The 19,965-nt window shown below is 40.5% G+C and overlaps 1 protein-coding gene across 2 annotated transcripts; it reads left to right on the forward strand.

The window, feature by feature from the left end:
• The first annotated feature begins 1,120 nt into the window (after positions 1-1,120).
• valopa (vertebrate ancient long opsin a) lies at positions 1,121-17,309 on the forward strand. 2 transcript variants are annotated; one of them, XM_026190893.1, is made up of 5 exons: positions 1,121-1,970; positions 4,122-4,332; positions 8,104-8,221; positions 8,868-9,101; positions 14,815-17,309. In XM_026190893.1, the coding sequence occupies exons 1-5, from the start codon at positions 1,607-1,609 to the stop codon at positions 15,058-15,060; spliced, it is 1,173 nt and encodes a 390-aa protein (XP_026046678.1). In that variant the 5' UTR covers positions 1,121-1,606; the 3' UTR covers positions 15,061-17,309. The 2 variants fall into 2 exon arrangements, with proteins under 2 accessions (XP_026046678.1, XP_026046679.1); XM_026190894.1 differs by lacking the exon at positions 14,815-17,309 and adding an exon at positions 10,337-10,805.
• The last annotated feature ends 2,656 nt before the right edge of the window (positions 17,310-19,965 follow it).

Here is a 19,965-nt window from a genome sequence, read left to right on the forward strand (position 1 = left end):
TGAAGAGACACTTTCCACTAAGTAACAGTGAAGCTGTTTCTAACTAATCATTTAGAATACACAACCTTCACTAAGCCTCTAATTTTTTAAAAGAGCTTTAAAAATCCTCTGAGACAAGTTTGTACTTTAGCCTCTCGTCTGATGAGAGATTCAAACTGCAAAGCCTGATGTGCAATTTTCATACATTTCATAAATGTATGAAAACAACTCTGACCTGCTGGAGCAGGGACACCGGTTCTCTCCAGTGGCACTAACTGTTGAACGGTCCATCCAATGAATGTTCACTTAGTTTGAGATTTCAAATGTGTATGTCAGTGCTTGTTCCTGTGGCTGGATATATAAAAATATTAAGGTGGTGGCACTTTACATTCAGAGGTAAAGACCTGATCACCTTCACGCAGTGGTCTTAATGTTATTGCTGACTGGCATACAGTCAATCAGCCTTCTGATTTCTTTAAAAAGCAGTGGTTTATCAGCATAAGTACAACCTTCCTTGCTTTCAGACTGTTCTCTGCACAAGCATTTTCCCTCAGATTATAAAGGGTGGTTTGGAGCATAACAGGCTGTCTTGTAAAATGTTCGCCTTTATAAGATTAATGGATGACTGGGTTGGTAATTATCCAGGTGTGTTCCAGTTTGACACCATCATGTTGTGTGACTTGAACTTTTAATTGCATATTTACTTATAACAGAGAGCTTTGTTGTGATCAATGTGCAGCACACACGAATTTTTAAATTTGTGTGCCATAAATGATGGATTCCTGTAGATGTGAGTAAAGACTAATTATCCAGGTTAATTTAACACGTATCGCTCAAGGACTTCAATATGCATGTGAATTTTAGAGAGTTTAAAGGTGAACGTTTATAGTTAATTTAGACGAATACATCAGGTCCATTGCGACCAATCACTCCGCTGCGGTGCCTAATTATGCATCACTAATAAATTGCGCACTGAAAAGGCGAAAATCACCAGATCTCTACGTGTCCTTTCGAAATGCACCTAAAATAGCCACACATTAGATGTAGCCTATTAATCATGCATGGTAGTAATTACTGGCTCGTGTGTAAAAGTGTTGGATGGCAGCTATGCGCTCCCGGGTTCATCCGGAGTACGCGCCAAGCCTGGAGACTGGACTGTGATCAGTGTCCGGAGCTTGAACAGAAGCGCGCACGGAGAGGGCGTCCTGGAGGACAGCAGCGATGCCGGAGCCGCCTATATAAGAGCCGCCAAGATGCCCCCGATCATTCGTCCACTCGCGCTTTTTCAAGACATCTCCCCTGACCGCAGCGCACAGCTCGCGCTCTGCTCCGCTCTCACATGCAGACTGACACTTTCCAGCAGCGGCGCACAATCACGCCCAAGCGCGTTTAGTGGATTTCTCCGTCCTGCGCTTCGCCATGCGCGGCGGCCAGCGCGGATTTCAACATCTGAACTTTTGGAAAGAGGAGTCCCGGAGCGCACAGCGTGCTCAGCTCAAGCGGCGCGTTTCCAAGTGACTGCAGAGCGCGCCTGTCTGGCACAGACTCCACGTTAAGTTGTGAGTATGAGAAGAGGAGACCGAGGTTAGGGTTAGCGAGCAGCCAGCGGACTCTCCGGACACGGACAATGGAAACCTTCAGCGTGTCAGTGAACGGCGTGTCCTACACCGTGGCACCTGAACTCTCCACCCCCGATGATCCCTTTAACGGACCCATCAAGAACATCGCGCCCTGGAACTTCACCATCCTGGCCGTTCTCATGTTTGTGGTCAGCTCGCTGTCTTTAACCGAAAATTTCCTGGTCATGTTTGTCACTTTCAAGTTCAAACAACTGAGGCAGCCCCTGAATTACATTATAGTTAATCTGGCCATCGCCGACTTTCTAGTCTCCCTCACCGGTGGAGTAATAAGTTTCCTGACTAACGCCAGGGGTTATTTCTTCCTCGGGAAGTGGGCTTGCGTCCTGGAGGGCTTTGCAGTTACTTTTTTCGGTAGGTTAACACTTTCCCCCATCCTGTTACTGTAATGGCAGAGATGAATGAAGCTCCACGTTCCATAGCTGTAGCTGTCAGAGTGGCTCCTTTTACTGCAAAAAAGAGCTGCTGTGCGTGCGAGTAAAACAACTCCACGTGGTGTTATTCGACTTTGTCACTAAACGCTTGTTAATAAATTAGGGCATCTAGAAGCCATGTCAAATAAAGAATCAATCCCTCTAACTGACAGAACATTCCAGCCTCAGGAACTTTGCTTGCTTTCCTTGGACAAGATTCAAACGATGAAAGCACTACTTTCTTACAGTGACAGGAGAAATGTTGAAATAATAAATGCATTCTGGCATCCATCAATGTGTAGACTGATTTTAAATGTTTATTTATTTAAACAGCTCAAGACTAATATTTAAAAATCCATTCTATCTGACACACACCCTTTAAACCTCAGTTGTAACCAAGACACCAAAAGCACAAGGATCGGGATGATAGACATTTCTGGCCAAAGTAAAACTATAACTCCAAAATCAATGTCAGTCTCACTGTTAACTTGAAGTTTGATTCTTTTGAGGGCTGTTTTATAAACTGTGCATTATGTTTAAACTGAACCTGGATAGTATTTGCTTCCTGCTGCTGTGTGAGTCCAGAGTGTAAAGCAGTATTTAAAGCGATCCTGGTACAGAAGCCTTCTCACACACTTTTGTACATGACTTGCTTTAAGTAGGTTACCAGTGCTGTGACCACCAATAACCAAGTAGGTGGGTTGGAATGGCATGCAGAGGTTCCCATGCTGTGTGGGATCATGGGCATCTGGTGAGACACCTGCAGTACATAAAGTCTGAATACTTAATCATTTTATGCAAAGCCTTCTTAGATTTGTGACATGGTTTCAGAGAGGAATGGCACATGAAGTAAAAGGATGATTTTGTCTAAGTCTGTAAAACTGACAGTCTGTCAACAGGAAATATTAATTTATAATGAATTTATATTTTCATGCAACTTAATGAGAATATTATCAAATTACTGTCACGTGTGGTGCTTTAATGAGCCAGCTTATTGCAGTACTGTATATGCTCTTTACCAGAACTGCATTATGCAGTGCATTAGTTGATGGCATCTGTACCCAGAGCTTACACACAGACAGTGATGTTAAATAACTCCAGAAATCAATGTATTGATCTCTATTTGCTCCATGATTATAACGTGTTGTGTGGGCTATTTGTGGGGACAAATTGCTGTAATGCGCTGCATTGCAACCCTGTCGCGTACAGTTATTACTGAATAACAAACAAATGACTTGTGTGGCCATGTGCTGGAAGGCTGAACAGATTTTGATCCTAAGCTGCAAAGTCTAGATGATAACTGAAGAAGCTGCGCTGATACATGATCAATAACCCGCTGAAGTGAAGCGCACATCTTCCATAGGCTCATGGTGAAAAGCCACTCGAATGTTTTTGCTTTAACAGCACTTTTAAGTGATTAACTGCAGTGTCATTGCTATTATTCGTGTGTGCGTGTAAAAGGGTGTGGGTAAATATGAAAGTCATTACATTAGGTGAGCTTCTCCCCTCGAACAGGGTGGATGCTCCAATTAATATTCTACTCAGGGGGAGAATGTTTTCTGTTTGTGTCTATTTTTAGGTCTTTGTACTGCCCCTGTGCTGTACAGATAAATACATTAAATCTTAATGGGTAAAAACTGAATTCTTCTAGAAAAACCCTCCTTTGATGTTCAGTTATCAGAACTTTAAAAGCTATAAAACCACCGTCGGGAGTAATGGTATGAATGTATTTGGGAACCTATATACCAGAGGCTTTTGTTTAAATGTGTGATAATTGAACACCTTCGTTTATGCCCCTGTCTTTAGTTCTCCCCAGTGACACTAGCAGAAATACACATGAAGAATCTCACTGTGGAGAGATAAGCAATTAGCTCTTCTATGAGAGAGACTTATTACCACAATTAAATACTGCCTTTTTAAAACAAAGCTCATTAGGGGATAACCTAATGTACCCATCTCAAATCATTAAACTATATCAGCACCAGGGCAGCTGCTTTTACCCAGACCTCGTGCAAATCTGGGATGTTGCTGTGTATCACTGGTAAATGTCCCACTTGGCTCAACCACATTGACCTCCTGCTGTTTCCCTAAGGGATCGTGGCCCTCTGGTCCCTGGCTGTCCTGTCCTTTGAAAGGTTCTTTGTGATCTGCCGACCTCTGGGTAACATCCGACTGCAAGCAAAGCACGCGATCCTGGGTCTTGTGTTCGTTTGGTCCTTCTCCTTCATCTGGACCTTCCCTCCAGTGCTGGGATGGAACAGATACACTGTAAGCAAGATTGGGACCACCTGTGAGCCCGACTGGTGAGAAATGAGCACTTCTCACACACAAATCCCATTTAGAAAAAAAGCCAAACTTATTTCCTCAATACCCAAAAAGTATTTCAATGCTAGAGGTTTTTGCTTTGGGGCAAATAACCCTGTTGTATACTTAAGAAAGCAGGGTTTGATTGACCTTAACAGAAAATTATGATTTGAGTTGAACTTTAATTCTTAAGACCGTTTTTCCTTACTCACATCATGCACCAATTCAAAATCAATGGCTGTATTTGGTTAAATATAAACAACTGTTGGTTTGTGAATCATTTTTTTTGACCACTTGGTGGCGTCATAAGAAACTCTCAAACCATAGCATGCAATCCAAAATAGTGATGTCGCTGGTTGGATCATGAAACCTCCACATTAGTGTTTAGGTTGCTATGATGATATTTGTTTTTCTTTTAATCCAGAATTGACCATTTTTTAATGAGATGGTAGAGTGCTAAGCTAATTGTTAGTGCTAATAAGTTTACTTGGTTAGCAAGTATTATGCCTTAGCTTTATGAATGCAAAAAAACAAATAAACCAAGAAACAAACAATATAGTTTTTGCTCTGTTTTGGTTCTGAGGGAAATATCTTGAGATGTAAATGAATATGTGACTGTTTGGTGTTGGGCAGATAAGGTGTAGCGTGTTTCTCCAAACTGAATGAAGTTCAGTGTGGTACTGAGGCAGTTGGTCATTTAACCCAAGCAAGTTTACAAGGGCTATAATACTCAAAGACAATGATGAAGGGTCATTGAATGTGAGTATGTCCCTAAGATTGTCTTTACATGTACTTAAGTCACCTGATGAGGTGCAACATGTTGATGGCAGAATTTAAATGAATTAATGTTACTGGATTTTAGGTGTTTATGAACCTCACTGGTTCAACGTTAACCTTAAACAATGTGTTTTACATAGAAACGGAGCAGCCATTCTTCCCTCAACCCTGTCACTCAGCTCTATGTCGCTCTTTCAGCCATGTTAGCTTGCTGTGTCCTAATTTTTGTTATAAAAAAAAAAGAGGTCTCCTCTAACCTCGGCCCTCAGGGCGTCATCTGGGTAGTGCTATTTAGCTGCTTTGATCAAAGGCGTGCAGATATGGGCTGAGAGTTTGCCCGAAGCCCCGTTGGAGAACCACTGCTTAGAAGAAGCGCCAGGAGAACAAATTGTCCACACAATGCAATTAAGACATCACCTTATGGAGATACCAACCACATATATAATCCCCTACATTTCTGGCTGCACACGGTGTGAGCTGTGTCAGAAAATATTTGGTTAACAGCAGGAGCAGGTGTGTGAGCTTCAGTTGCAACATGCACAGCCTGATAAATTTTAAAAGCCTCATTTATGTGCATCTTTTTATATGCATATATGTATATATGCAAATATTCAGTGCTGGAAGCGTTGGCTTTTGAAGGACTCGCATGTTGCCACAGAACTGTCGGCAGGTAGCTGCACCCTGCACGGAGTCTACTAACTTTATCCTACTGACTTTCTTTGAAATCCCCTCTACTGCTCAGGTGTTCTGTAGGATATTTAGTACAAAGATACATGCAGAGGTGGGAGGTTGTCAGCTCAAATCCCTGGGCTTGATCAGAAGATCTGCATGTATGGCACATATTATTCACCCTCTACCATACGCTCATTACAAACTATCATGTATACTGTTTTGGAGGTTTGCCTATTGCTCTGTTTCCTTGTCAACTAGAGACACTAGCATATTGTAAATATGTGAGTACAGCATTGTGCAATGTCATCTACATGTCAAATCATTCAAAACTCTATCACCTTGCAGTACAACATAACATTAAGGAGGATACATTTAAGTTTAGGTAGTTTAAGTAGGATGTGGTTGGAGGTTGAATTTTCATGAGCTTGTTTTCCTTGTTTTTAATATATTTATGCACAATATGGCTACAGCAGAAGCCCAAGTCAGCAGATGATAGCTGATGGTTTCCCAGACTGCATCTTTCTTTCACAAATCTAAATTACACAAATCTCATATATTAGTTTCAAATACTCCATATGTTCCCCTTTTATTATCAGCGACTCAGTCTTCAGCATGGACGATACCAGTGTTGGCTAAATTTATGGAAAGATGATTTTTTTTAGAGAATGCTGAAGTTCTTCTTCCAGGATTCTGGAGCTGTCGCTAACTCACAAGCATTTTTGGTTTCCCACTGCTGCAACTTAAGTTTGTGAATGTGAGAGCTCAAGAACGAAGCAGTGTAGGAGTTTCAAATTGATTGAATGAGAATAACTTGAGAATAAGGTGATGTAAGATGTTGAATTTCATACCATAGGTGCATGAACTATAGGCTGAAGAGTACTTTTTGCATCTGCAGCCGTTATCCAGACAGAGTGGGACACAGGCGGGTCCAAAACTAAGAAAGTTCTGATGGTCACAGGTCAACCTTTTAATTATGTTCATGCTCTCAGCCACATATATTCTCAGTTTAATTTGAATAATCAGAGGTTTGTGTGTCGGTGATCACAGTGTATTTTATAGGAATTAGGGCTTCTTTCTAATAAAATATTTGTTATTTTATTGTTTTTTAAAAACCTGTCACACAAAACATGAAACATGAAAAGTTTATTTTTCCTTCTTCCATTTTCATAGCACACATTTTTTAACAAAAAACCCCAAAACGAGAATGTTTCATTATAGTATATAGTCCAGTTACTTCTGTCTAGCTTCATGCAAAAACTTGGGTGTTTTAAACTTATATTTTATGGTCTGAGCAATAATGTAATGTTTCTGTAACAGATTGGATTGAAATATCATTCTTTCAACAGGAAATATTAATTTATAATGATTTTCTCTGGCAGGCATGCTGTTGGAGAAAAAGCACACCAGCTGGTGGTGGAAAGCAAGATCCTGAGTTGCTGACATTTTTGAGTTGTCAGCAACAGTGCAGGAATTCACCTGATTAAAAATGACTCTTGGAGGTGATTTCAATGCTGTCTGTTTATATGCAGAAGTGACTAGGTAATTGAATTGTAAGCTAATTTGGCCCACTGAACAGTAGATGGCACTAATGAGGAAAATGTCCTGCCCCTCAGAGGGTTGAATACATGCATATTGCTACAGTTTCAGGATTCCAGTGAGTTGCTGTCACAGGTCCGAGGATTTCTGTACAAATCTACCAATTTCCTACAACTCTTCTGTCCTCTAAACACAACTTCAGTGTTTGATATTTAGCACCATGGATTCCATAAATGAATGAGGTGTGAAATGTTGCATTGCAAATCTCCAACTGAACCACACTTCAAACCCCACCCTCTGGTGTTTTGAGCCACAGAAATTTGTGTCAGCTGTGAAATTACCCTTTTGAACTGAAGCTCAAATGAGGTGCAGAAGTATTTTTTTTAAATTTTGTTTTCTTTGAAAAACCTCAAAATGACATTTTGTTCTGAATTTAGATCGGAATTCAACTCAATTTTATTTATACAGCATCAAATCACAACAACAGTCATCTCAAGATGCTTTATATCGTAAGGTAGACCCTACAATATTACATATATAGAGAAACCCAACAATCATATGACCCTCTATGAGCAAGCACTTTGGCAACAGTGGGAAGGAAAAACGCCCTTTTAACAGGAAGAAACCTCCGGAAGAACCAGGGAAGGGCGGCCATCTGCTGCGACCAGTTGGGGTTGCTGCAGATGGCCTTATTTAGATTTAATTCTCGCAGGGAGTCACAGGTAGACACAGTGACATTAATTTAAAATGGAGTCAAACTTTTTTTTCTGTTCATCTCTGAACAGGTATTCAACCAACATCACAGATCACAGCTACATCCTTACTTTCTTCGTCACCTGTTTCATTTTGCCTCTCGGGGTGATTTTCTTCTGCTATGGGAAGCTCCTACGGAAGCTCAGGAAGGTCAGTTCTTACACACACACACACACACACACACACACACACACACACACACACACACACACACACACACACACACACACACACACACACTATCATTTTTACAGTTTTACAAAATTACAGAAAAGTTAAGAAGGAGAGCTCAGAAGGAAGGATGACAGAAACCAGACTTCAGCGCTGTACTGATGTCATCATTGTGACTCAGTATATTACTAGTTAAGATGTTTCTTAATTTGGAGCTTTTATTACAGGGAATATCAGGTACTGGATGACTGCTCATTGCAGCTGACAGTACTATTACTCATCTCTCAAATAAGCGTCAGGTTATAATGGCTGTTGTCCACCTACACGGAAATGACTGGATATTACTGATCAGCTGATGGACATGTACAGTTATGTAAAAAAGAAAGTTTTCACACAACTCTGAGAAACTAAGCACAATCTTACGGCTTCTGTAGGAATTCAGAGGGGAAGTAGCAGTCAGATGCCTGTGGTCAATTATTAATTTGATTAGCAGTTATTGTGTGACTGCCTCTATAAAAGTTAAAGTTCTGGCAGTTTGCTGGTCTGGAGCACCAGTGCTGCAATCTTTCCAGGAGCGGACATCCCAGCAAATGCATGACTGCATACATTTTTATGTTGCTGTCAGGTATCACATGGTCGTCTGGCCACTGCCAGGAAACCAGAGCGCCAAGTGACCCGCATGGTGGTGGTGATGATCGTGGCATTCATGGTGGGTTGGACACCATACGCAGTCTTCTCCATATTGGTCACAGCACATCCAACTATTGAACTGGATCCAAGACTGGCTTCTATCCCAGCCTTCTTCTCCAAGACAGCTGCCGTTTACAATCCAATCATCTATGTTTTCATGAACAAACAGGTAAGTAGACATTTTTAGAGCCACTGCATCATAGTTTCACTTTAGTCACACTAAGTGTTGCTTTACTTTAGTCTGGCCATTCCTTCCTGGAGACACATTACTGCTTGTGTCACATGAAAGCTGTTGAACTATAGAGGTGGGTTTATTCTGTTGTTTTGTAGTGTCGGCCTGTTTCTCAGTGCACGGTGAATGACTGAAGTATAAAATCCACAGTGCACAACTGTCTGCTTAAAAAAAGGTGTGAGGCTTACCACTGTAAAATGGCTGCTGCTGACATTTCTTCATGTCATTTACTTAATTTTTTATTTTACTCTGTGCTCTCTTGCTCTGTTCTCAGTGTAAGGGACTAATACCTGGATTTTCACTGCAGCTTTTGAAAGAACTAATAAAGGGAGATTTTTTTGACACATAATGTATAGACTTTAAACACCCATCATGTGTTTTATTCCCTTGATGGCATAAACCATTTTCTATATAAGACACTCGTTCTTTATGCAAAGCATTTAATAAATATTGGTAGTTGATGCTTGCTTCCAAATACCACCATATTTAAAGCACTATTTAAATGTCTTAATTAATTTCTCATTGTCCATGGAACTACAGGGCATTTTATATTTCTTTCATTTCTGAATAGAAAGAAGGGAAGAAGAGATTTAAATAATTATTTATAATAATTAACAGAATGTATATCACTTTCCTGTAACTTTCCCAGTGTACAAAGTGCAATGCAGTGTCATGTCTCCTTTCACAGGTCCCTCATTTGCATATTGTGTAATTGACCATTTTTATTATTTTCTGTTAGGATTATTTACATTGCTGCAGTGAAATATGACCATTAGAATTGACTACATAACATTTTTCATACATGTGCTTGTCAAAGGGCCTAGATCAGACTATTGCCTGTAGTCTGTTGCATGTCGTCCATCTCCATCAGATTGCCCCACTTTGCTGTTTAAGTAGGTCAGCCAGACCCACTGAATGTAAATAACACCTAGCCGGCAGGTCTAAACACCCAACTGCTAATGCTCATAACAATCAAGTGACCTCTACTGCTTGATATTTTTCCCTCTCTGTCTCTCTGTTGGTTACATAACAAGATGAGGTAAAGTAGAGGCTGGAGGTGACTTGATGCATGACTACTGCAATATATCCCTGTAGTTCTAGAGGAAGACCACCTCCAGTTACATTAAACCTCAAAAAGCTAAAAGGTGAAAAAAAACTTTCTACATTCATAGAGCACCATAGCTGTCATGACTGTGTTGTGTGGAAGGCAGGAGGAGGACTCTCAAACGGAAAGGTAAACTCAAAGCCGAAGCTTTACTTGCTGAGAAAACAACAAATACAACAAACTAAACTGGAAACTAGAAACTCAGACTAGAAAACAAGAAAACAAACCAGGAACAGGACCCAGCAACAGACAGAGACAAACACAGGGCTTAAATATACAAGCAGGACAACACGAGGATGGGGGACATCCAGCTGGGACAAATGAGGCCTAACAAGAGAAGGGGAAGCAAAACTAGTTACACTGCACACAGGACACGGACTATCAAAATAAAACAGGAAGCATGACGTTCATAAAGACGCAGACTAGACACTGAGATGTGGAAATGGACTCGGGAACAGAGGAAACATGAAGCACAGAGACAAGGGAGGCACAGAAATAGAACAGAAAAAACAGAAACCAGGAACTATAAGTGCAATACAAACAGAAAACAGTAATTCAAAGAGTACAAGTTAAACAAAAAACACTGGGGCACTAGACCCAGTGCCATGACAATAGTATAATTGGAATTTATTTCAATTCATGCTTTAAACAGGCTTTACTCTCTCAATGTTAGTTTAATTATTGAGGATCTAAAAAAGCAAAATAACCCCCCCCCCCCCAAAAAAACCCCGTCCTAATCTTGACGGTTCTGGAGAGTACTACAATGTACATTTTGTCCACAGGATCTTGATCTCTATTCAGGAAATCAAATTCTTTCATCCAACTCCCTCTGCCATTGACTCAGTTTAGTAAAAATCAAATCAAGAAAGCACAAGTACCAGCTAAAGTACAAGGGAGTACCTTAGCCAGGCATACCGGAGAACTGATAGCTTGCATTTTGAAAGATAAAGTGCATAATTGGAAAGGTGGTCTCTAAGGTAACAGATGACCAGAAGCATGTGATACAGCATATTTACTTTTCTTGTGTAATAATAAGTCCACAGGTACAACTTGGCGAACCAGAAGAGCTGCAAGACCAGAAAGGATTCTTAGACCATAAAAATATAAGAAAACAAAAATGAGTCCAACAGCCAGCAATAAGAAAAAAGAAGGTTTTGTTGAAGTTGCACAGCTCAGTTTAGTTAAAGATTGAATTAATTCACAGTATTTTCAGTTAAAAAGTTCTTATAAATATAAATATGTCCTGCTTGCCCATGACCTCAGTTTGTCACCAGAACAAATTGGTGTAGTCAGAGTTTCAGCTTTCCAAACCTTAGGGTGTTCTTAAACTTTAAAGAAGGTGGAAGTATCTGCTATAAAGAACTAATGTGTTTCAGGCCAATCGTTTTGCCATTAAAGAGATCTTTTATGACCTGTTTCTCTATGTGGGAGTGCTTTAAAGTTACTGTTTTATTGGAGGAAAGCTTTATACAACCATTATATATATAAAAAGCTACAACATATTTTAGGTCACAGGAGGAATCGCTATTGAATGCAGCACTGCCATAACGGCAGCCTTGTGCTTTTTCATGACATCGGAGGATAGCAGAGGTGTTGCTCTCACACTCTGAACAGCACTGCTGCTTTGAGGGGGGCAGTTAGGAGGCTTGCACCATTAAATTAGATAGGTCACCGAGGGTTGGGAATGATTTTTTCTCCTCAAGACTACACAGAGTGGGAAGCGGAAAAAGGGATCAGGGATTTTTAGTGTTGATGGAATGTGAAATCAATGATTGAAATCAATGACTGCTAAAAAATGGCTGTATTCTTAAAGGTAACACTGGTGTCAGTTCCACTGCTGTTGTGTCTTTCTGAGCAGGTGCACGCCTCCCAGCCACCGTCAGAATCAGCTGAATCAGCGTAACAGAACAAGCAGTAGTAACCTAGCTGTAAATGGGTTTTCAATACAGTGAAGCAACATGAAACTTCTGAATTTAAACCTAAACTGCTGTCAAGCTTTTAAATGCCACTGGAGCACATTTGATTCTTGGGTGGATGAGAGGCAGAAGAAGAACCCCAAATTACTGTCATGATTTGCACAAGGCTATTTTTTTTTTTTTACCACAGGATCCCCATGTTCTGTGAGACATCTCCCAAATTATAAGAAGTCCTGAGGAGATACTTGTCCTGCACCTTATGGGCATAAGGTGCAAAAACCTTACATTTTTCAATTCACATCTAGTTGACCGTGCATACAGCTACAGTTTCCCCTTTTTTCTCTGTTACATAACTGTACACATCATGACTGGTTAAATGTCTCCAGGTGAGACAGGAAGAACTCCATCTCTTCTCTCTTCATGGATTTTCCATCTGGCATTTCTTTCTGCAGAACTGCATCTGAGTAATGGTGGCACATTGACAGCTGTCAGCACATCACTAATGAGGAAGCTTTACCTCACCTGCCTCGTCGAGCGCTGACAAGATACCAGCCTGTGTTTATGTTCGTGAGAAATGGAGCCCTCAGACACAAATGCAATCTCTTTAGAGGGGTTCACATAAGTAAACCACTTTAATATTGTGGACACCTTGTAGAGCTGATCTTCTTCATGGTCACCTCTGTACAGTCAAACTTCATGATATACAGTTATAGTCACTCTGGTTCCCTGCTTTGGTCATAGGAACAAGCAGTTTGCTCTTAGCATCAGAATCAGATACTTTTCAGCTCTGTTTTTCTTTGCTTGTTTTCTCTTTTTTCTTTCTCAACAGGTGATCCAGGTGATTGACATATGTATTTTTTGTCTGTTTGTTTTGTTGGTTTTTGGTTTTTGCCCTTTATCACTGTCCCTCTTCCCCGCTCTTTTTCTTTCCCTCTTTCTTTCTCCCTTTTCTTTTCCCCAGTCAAGTCTGTCCCGTGTTCAGCAAATGAAAATAAAATAAACAATTAAAGCAAAGGTGAATCAAATAGACCAATACGGCAAGGCTGGGACGGTCCATTTGGTAAAGTAAATCCGTTGGGCATCTTTCTTTGCCTTTAGACAATAATTTTGATGGCAAAAGAACCAAACGGGACAGGCAAAGAAAAAAAAAAATCAGATACTTTTTTAATACCTAAGAAAATTATGGTAAATGGACTGATTCTTAAATAGCGCTTTTCTACTCTCCCGGAGTACTCCAAGCGCTCTATACAACATGCCTCATTCACCCATTCACACCCACTCATACAAGCACTTCTAAACTCAAGTGCAAACTAAACTACATTTACACACATTCATACTCCGATGAATGCATCGGAGAGCAACTTGGGGTTAGTATCTTGCCCAAGGATATTTGGCATGCAGACTGGGGAAGCCAAGGATCGAACCACCAACCTTCCGATTACTAGCCACAGGTGGTAGAGCAGATCTCTTTAGACCAACTGTCAATAAGAATAGTAACAGACTGAACTAAATTAAACAATTTATTACAAAGTTTACAAATGATAAGAAATACCTTCAATACATATAATTACCTTAATTATAAATATCCAGAATTTAACAGAGATGAAATATATGTGATTGACATTTTACTCTAACCTGTACATATTTGTTATTTCTTATTTTCAGTGTAGCGCATGTGCAAAAAGGTGTAACTATTGCACAGTGTGCATTAGATGGATGAGTTGTACAGGCAGAAATGACTTCCTGTGTCATTCAGTGGTGCATTTGAGTAATCTCACTGAGCGTGCTCCTGTGATTGGCCAGCACATCATGGAGTGAGTGGGAGGTATTGTCCAGCATTGTCCGTATGTTGGACAACATCCGCCTCTCCGACATCACCTTAGGGGAGTCCAGCTCCATCCCTACAACATTACTGGCTTCGCAGATCAGTTTATTGAGTGCTTTAGTCCTACCAAAGGAAATAAATATAAATGATCTTAGTTGCAGAGATGCATTGACTTGTGATTTTGATTACTGTTTAGATCATTTGTAAGGAACAGGAGAAAAAAAAGAGTCTGCAAAGGCAGTGTGCAATATTGTACATGTGTGCATATAGCCTCAACTAATTTCCATCACCAGTCTAGTTGGTCATAAACATGTATAGCTGATAAAGGAATGTTAAAAAAACAGCTCTCCCCAGCAAGTTGAGTAATCTGCATTTTGCTCTGGACTATTGCCCTGGATCTGTATATGTAAATACTGCATTAGTTACTGCTGTTCATTGTGTCTGTCAGTGTGGTCCTGTTATTGCTCGTGGGTAGCATTACTTCCAAATGCATGTCTGTCTTGTACCAGATCCAGTCGTGTGAGAGATACTCTGAACACACTGTGTAACAAACACTTTAATAAAATGTTATTTGTATCAAACACACCAGCAATTAACCGTGACATTTGTTCGTTCAGCAGCAAATTCAGAATCAGATAAGTCAAATAACAGAGGTGGTTACAGTAAGTGTGGCTGAAAGTAAACATTAGCGTTTGGCTAACAGTAGCTAATAAGTTATTTAAACAGGGCATTTCATCATTACATGATATTTCAATGTGAACATGGCATAAGAGGTTCTAATCTGTTATCTTGCTCTGTGTTCAGTTCAGGAAGTGTCTTATCCAGCACTTCACCGGCATGGGGACGATCCCTGATAGCAACCTGAATCAGACCTCTGATCGACCTGGAATCACTGCCGAGAGTCACACGGGAGAGATGTCAGCCATTGCTGCCCACATCCCCGTGGGCAGCACCACGTCACCCAGATCGGACTTCAGATCTGATTCTCCAACCGACTGCGGTTCATTTGCTCAGCTTCCCATTCCAGAGAACAAAGTCTGCCCAATGTAACACTAGGCTTTACCCCGATAGGTGTTCTCTTTCCCTGAGCGTGAATAGACACCCTTCTGTAGACGCCCCACCCTCACCCTGTGTTTCAAGGACAATTAAGGGTTAGCAAAAAGTAAGAAACTTTATGGTCCAGAGTATTCTGGTAGATGTTCAGTTTATTATTGGAAAAAAAAGACTTGGGGGAAAGAACTGTAGAGACTGAACTGCTCAGAGCTTTACCCTGTAGATATCCTATAAATATTTGCTCACCAGTGCTCCTCTGTCCCGTTATTCAAGAATGTCTTGGATGTTCTCTTGACCATCACGGCACAATGGAGGGCACTTGATTCAACGCGATTCATTCATATCCCAATGAAAAAAAAGGGACTGCAAAACCCACAGACCTTGACATCCGTTAGTTGAGGGCTAGCCAGTGTGTTTCAAATATCACAATGCACCCAGCCTTTCATCTTGTCCTCGCCTTCTCCTTTGAAGCCCCATGATGGTGTCTGCAGAGAAAGCGTGTTTTTCTATGCTGTTTCAGTATTTGCTTTGGCAGCAATTTTCATTCATCTCTGTCCGTCAAAAGGACGGAGCAGTCTGCTGAATTTGAATTTTTTTTTTTTGTGTCCCGCGTAAACTAGTTTGGGTCAAAGCTTTTATCTTTTTTGAAGATGGTCAAGAGGGCTTAGAGATGCCAGTCTCCCGTTCCCTCTGTTGCAGATATAGGAGGACAGCATATTAATGAGGTGCCAGCAGTGGATCACCACATACATGCACACACTACAGTCCAATGCTTTGATGTAAGCTCTCTATAGGAACTGTGAAGAAATGCATCAATAATTATCACTAGCAAACAAGTGGGTTTGCTAGTTAGCCATGTATAAAAGCAATGAGTATTCCATCACAAGCACAGTTCAGCAGCAATATTGAAGCTAAATACCATCACTTCAGCACTTCAGCAGTAGCTACAAGTAGATGTAGCAATCAGTGTTACAATATGTCTTCTACTTTGTGGTGCATGTTCATTATTACTGGGTATCTGTCAAAAACACCGTCGTATGCTAAGCAGTGATTCACCAGGTATGGTGTTTGTTTACAACGTGTGTTTCAGTCATGTCTGGCCGGGAGTAAAATCCAGCATTTTTAAGCACCAGTGCATCTGTGTCAAGTTAACTGTGACACCAACAACAGACTATTTTAAAGAGAACTGTCAAATTAGCTTCTGTCCTGTCCTGGAGAAGTTTGTCACAGATTTAATCGCTTCAATGACTGTTACTGCTTTGCTGTCAGGTTCAGAAACTTTAGATACGTGTCTTTGGAACCTAAACCTGCATTAATCAATATGTTTTGTGTCAACAGTGAATAAACTATGTGTGTTGTGAAAGGGTTACTGTTCGAAAAAACACTGAAGACCTGTGTTCTTTTTAGCTCGTTTAGCTTGTAGGTTCATTTTGAAAGCAGCAAACTTTCACTGTGGTTCAATTTTAGAAACGGGTTGCAGATTTCAGAAAAGGTCATTTAACCACCTCTATGCTACCTGGGCAGGAATGTGCAAGACTTCTTTATGAAAATTAATAAAGGAGTCTTATACTTCTGCACCTGTGACATTTTTTATTCATTCCATATTTAGTGATGAGTTGAAAAAATCCTGTAATGGATACAAATTACAGACAATGTGCGTTAAACATGACGTGAAAGAAAAGCAAACAGAACATAACACAGGGGGAAGTTTTGTTCAGATTAGTCCACCCATTAAGAAGAAGACGGGGTACATTCATGCATGCACTACGATCATTATAGCAAAGATTATCTCAGAGAACTTTTCACTAACATCACGCTCATGGATCAGGAATTTTCACGCAAATTTCCCTTGCCTTACATTTCTAATGCTTTAGCTAGTTTAGACCATTTGAGTCAAGTGGAGATGTACACATGTGTATTTAAAAGCCTACTTTTAAACTTGTAATCTGACAAAAAGGAATCTACCAAATGCCTCCACAAGTCATCGCTAAGTCACAAGTACTGTCACCAATTTTGGGGCAAGTCAAATATTAAACAGCAATAAGGACCTCATCAAGAAACCTACAGAAGTGTAGTTACAGTAAAAACTAGTTCTGTATCAGCACAAAGGGAAAGCCCACTAAAGAAGCAATGACCTCTTCTCTAAAACTTGAAAGCCTTAAAGCAGTTTACAACAGCACGCGGGGCTAAAAGAATATTATTCTTTGGAGGTAATTGGTAGGGGTGCAACGATATTCGTATCGATATTGAACCGTTCGATACAGTGCTCGGTTCGGTACGCATATGTATCGAACAATACAACATTTGTAATTTATTTTATCAATTTTCCTTCTGACGATGCTGTCTGTGTTGAGCGCTCAGTGAATCTGTGTTCGACTACTCCGCCTAGGCTGCACTGTCCAGCGCAGATCCACTGAGCGCTCAACACAGACAGCATAGTCAGAAGGAAGAGCGCAGGGCAAGCTAGCGAGAGAGAAGTTAAGCTCTGCTTGCAACAAGCAAATTGAACCTCATTCAGATCTGGCGTTTGGAATTATTTTGGTTTTCATGTGACGTATGACCCTGAAGGTAAGCGAGTCATGGACTAAAGTAAAACAGTATGTTGGATGTGCCATGCAATGCTCAATTACATGGGTGGGAACTAGTATGTTAGCGCAGTTAGCTCGTTAACGTGTTGGCCGTCTAGCCCCATGCACGGAGCGATCGGCGGTAGCTCGTTAACGGAGATTTGCCGTGTTGTGGCGTTAACGTCATTTCAACGAGATTAACCTGAAAGCACTAGTGGGAACACAACGAATATGACTGCACATTTACGCCGACATCATCCTAGTGCAAAGACAAAAACAACAAGCATGCTACTAACTTTAGCCGAGTCATTTAGACAGCTGTTAGCACATGATTCTCCTTATGCTGCTGAGAATATAGCCCAGAAGAAGCGGATAGTATAGCTTTTATTTTGGAAAGAGACATTTCTCTGTAATAAACTCTCTTTTCCAAAGATGAGTGATTCCTCAATCAGATAAAGGGCTTGCAATATCGCTAGCCCGACGTCCCGGAGCTAGCGATTTTTTCAGTCGGGCTACCAAAATCTATCTCTTCCCTGCCCGTCGGGCTATTGTAGGAAGGAAAAATATATGTCAATGCTTTTGCATTCTTTCAGAAATGTAGCTGGGTAATTATGTCATTGGCATCGGTGAGCCACTGTCAATATGTGACATATTGAAATCGCGTTTGAATTTGCGCTTGTTTTTTTGCTTTCACTTTGCAATCGTGCGAACTGTGTATAGAGAGCGACAGCACTGATCTGTGAGTGATGATAATTTGTGCACCAATTCCTCTGACATCGTCTTATCAATCGTTAGCTTACTATGCAAACATGACAAGTGAAATCTCCCGCAGCTTAAACATGTGAGAGGTTGATGCGCAGAGAATCGCTGAGCTTATGTGAGTGCGCGTGTAAAAGCATTTCAGTTCTGCTGAGCCAAATAAGACAGGTCAGGGTGAAGAAGTGACAGCCAAAGAAAAGCTTACCACAAAACGGAGAAGTTATGACAAATCAGACTATAAGGCAAAAAGAAAGTGCAGCTTTATGGTTTCATGGACAAAATAATTTCTGTGGCTGCAATATGACGAGCTAAATAACCAGGGCTGCACATAAGTGGTCCGCAGGTGCGCATTCGCTGTCAAAATAAAAAACACGCACAAGGGTTAGGGTTAAATTTAAAAACTGTACTTTTGAGTTAAAATATATATTTAGAATTTTAATAAATGACAAATTAAAAATGCATGAACATTTTTTGTATCGAAAAAATATCGAACCGTGACACCAAAGTATCGAACCGAACCGAACCGTGAATTTTGTGTATCGTTGCACCCCTAGTAATTGGAGCTGAGCCCCCCTGAAAATTTGAATCTAGAATCGCCCCTGGATCGGCCGTTAATGACAATGCAGCATCAACCGCTCAGCAGCTCCGCTACCATCGATGGTAGTCAAAAATCCCAACTTTGTGTTTAAGTGTCAACACTCACTGTTACCAGTCAGGACCCTTAAGCATTCTTTTAACGTTTCTCTAAGTCGTGCCACTACTGACACACATACACAAGCTTCAGCAGCAGTGGATACAGCAGATGTATATCGTGGCTTCACCTTGAAGATCCGACAGGATATAAATCAAACAAACCTGCCAGTGTTACATTTTGGTGAAAAGGATTACAGACTGCACTGAATGCTGATGAAGGGAAGGGATACTTCCAACGTTGTAGATGGGTTAAAGCACCTGTTTCTCACCTCTTTACAGTGAGTTGTGTAATACTTATCAGGCATGGCAAGACTTGTTCAGCTGTTTGTTTTTTGTCTCATGAGTACTATTGTATATGTCATTAGATGCACTGTGGTTGTAAAAATGTGTGTATTAAAGTATATATCTATTTTTTAAAAAGCCATAATCTAGTGTTGATTATTTTTTGCCCTGATAAAAATAATCCTAAAAATGTGAACTACTCTGGGGGTGTGATTAACAGCTTTGGATAAGATGCATTTCCTGTTTTTTAATTAACACCACAGACTTAGAGCACAGAGATCCTTCCCCACATGTGATGCATCCCCCAAAAATGCAGTTGAGAACCATCAGCTACAAAGAAAAAGTAAAACATGAATTAAGCATCATATCAGGAAATATAAACAGACTATCCTCTGAGGTCTTTAATACTTTCAGAATACTTTGTTTGGTTTTTGTTTTAAGGCTCTAAAAAAGATAATTATCACAGATGATGAGCTTCATGGGGTTGATGAGACAATAAGATAATACAAAACAGGAATCCAGAATTCAAGCACTTAAAGTACGTCGAGACGACTATAATGACTCAGATGGCCGATTGCAGAGGAAGACACAGGTGGAAACG

This window comes from Astatotilapia calliptera, chromosome 13 (assembly GCF_900246225.1).
Source record: "Astatotilapia calliptera chromosome 13, fAstCal1.2, whole genome shotgun sequence".
NCBI lineage: Eukaryota > Metazoa > Chordata > Actinopteri > Cichliformes > Cichlidae > Astatotilapia > Astatotilapia calliptera.

Coding starts and splice junctions, on each gene's coding strand:
- valopa (XM_026190893.1), top strand. CDS start 1,607: ATGGAAACCTTCAGCGTGTCAGTGAACGGCGTGTCCTACACCGTGGCA. Junction 1,971..4,121: donor CTTTGCAGTTACTTTTTTCG/GTAGGTTAACAC, acceptor TGTTTCCCTAAG/GGATCGTGGCCCTCTGGTCC. Junction 8,222..8,867: donor TCCTACGGAAGCTCAGGAAG/GTCAGTTCTTAC, acceptor TGTTGCTGTCAG/GTATCACATGGTCGTCTGGC.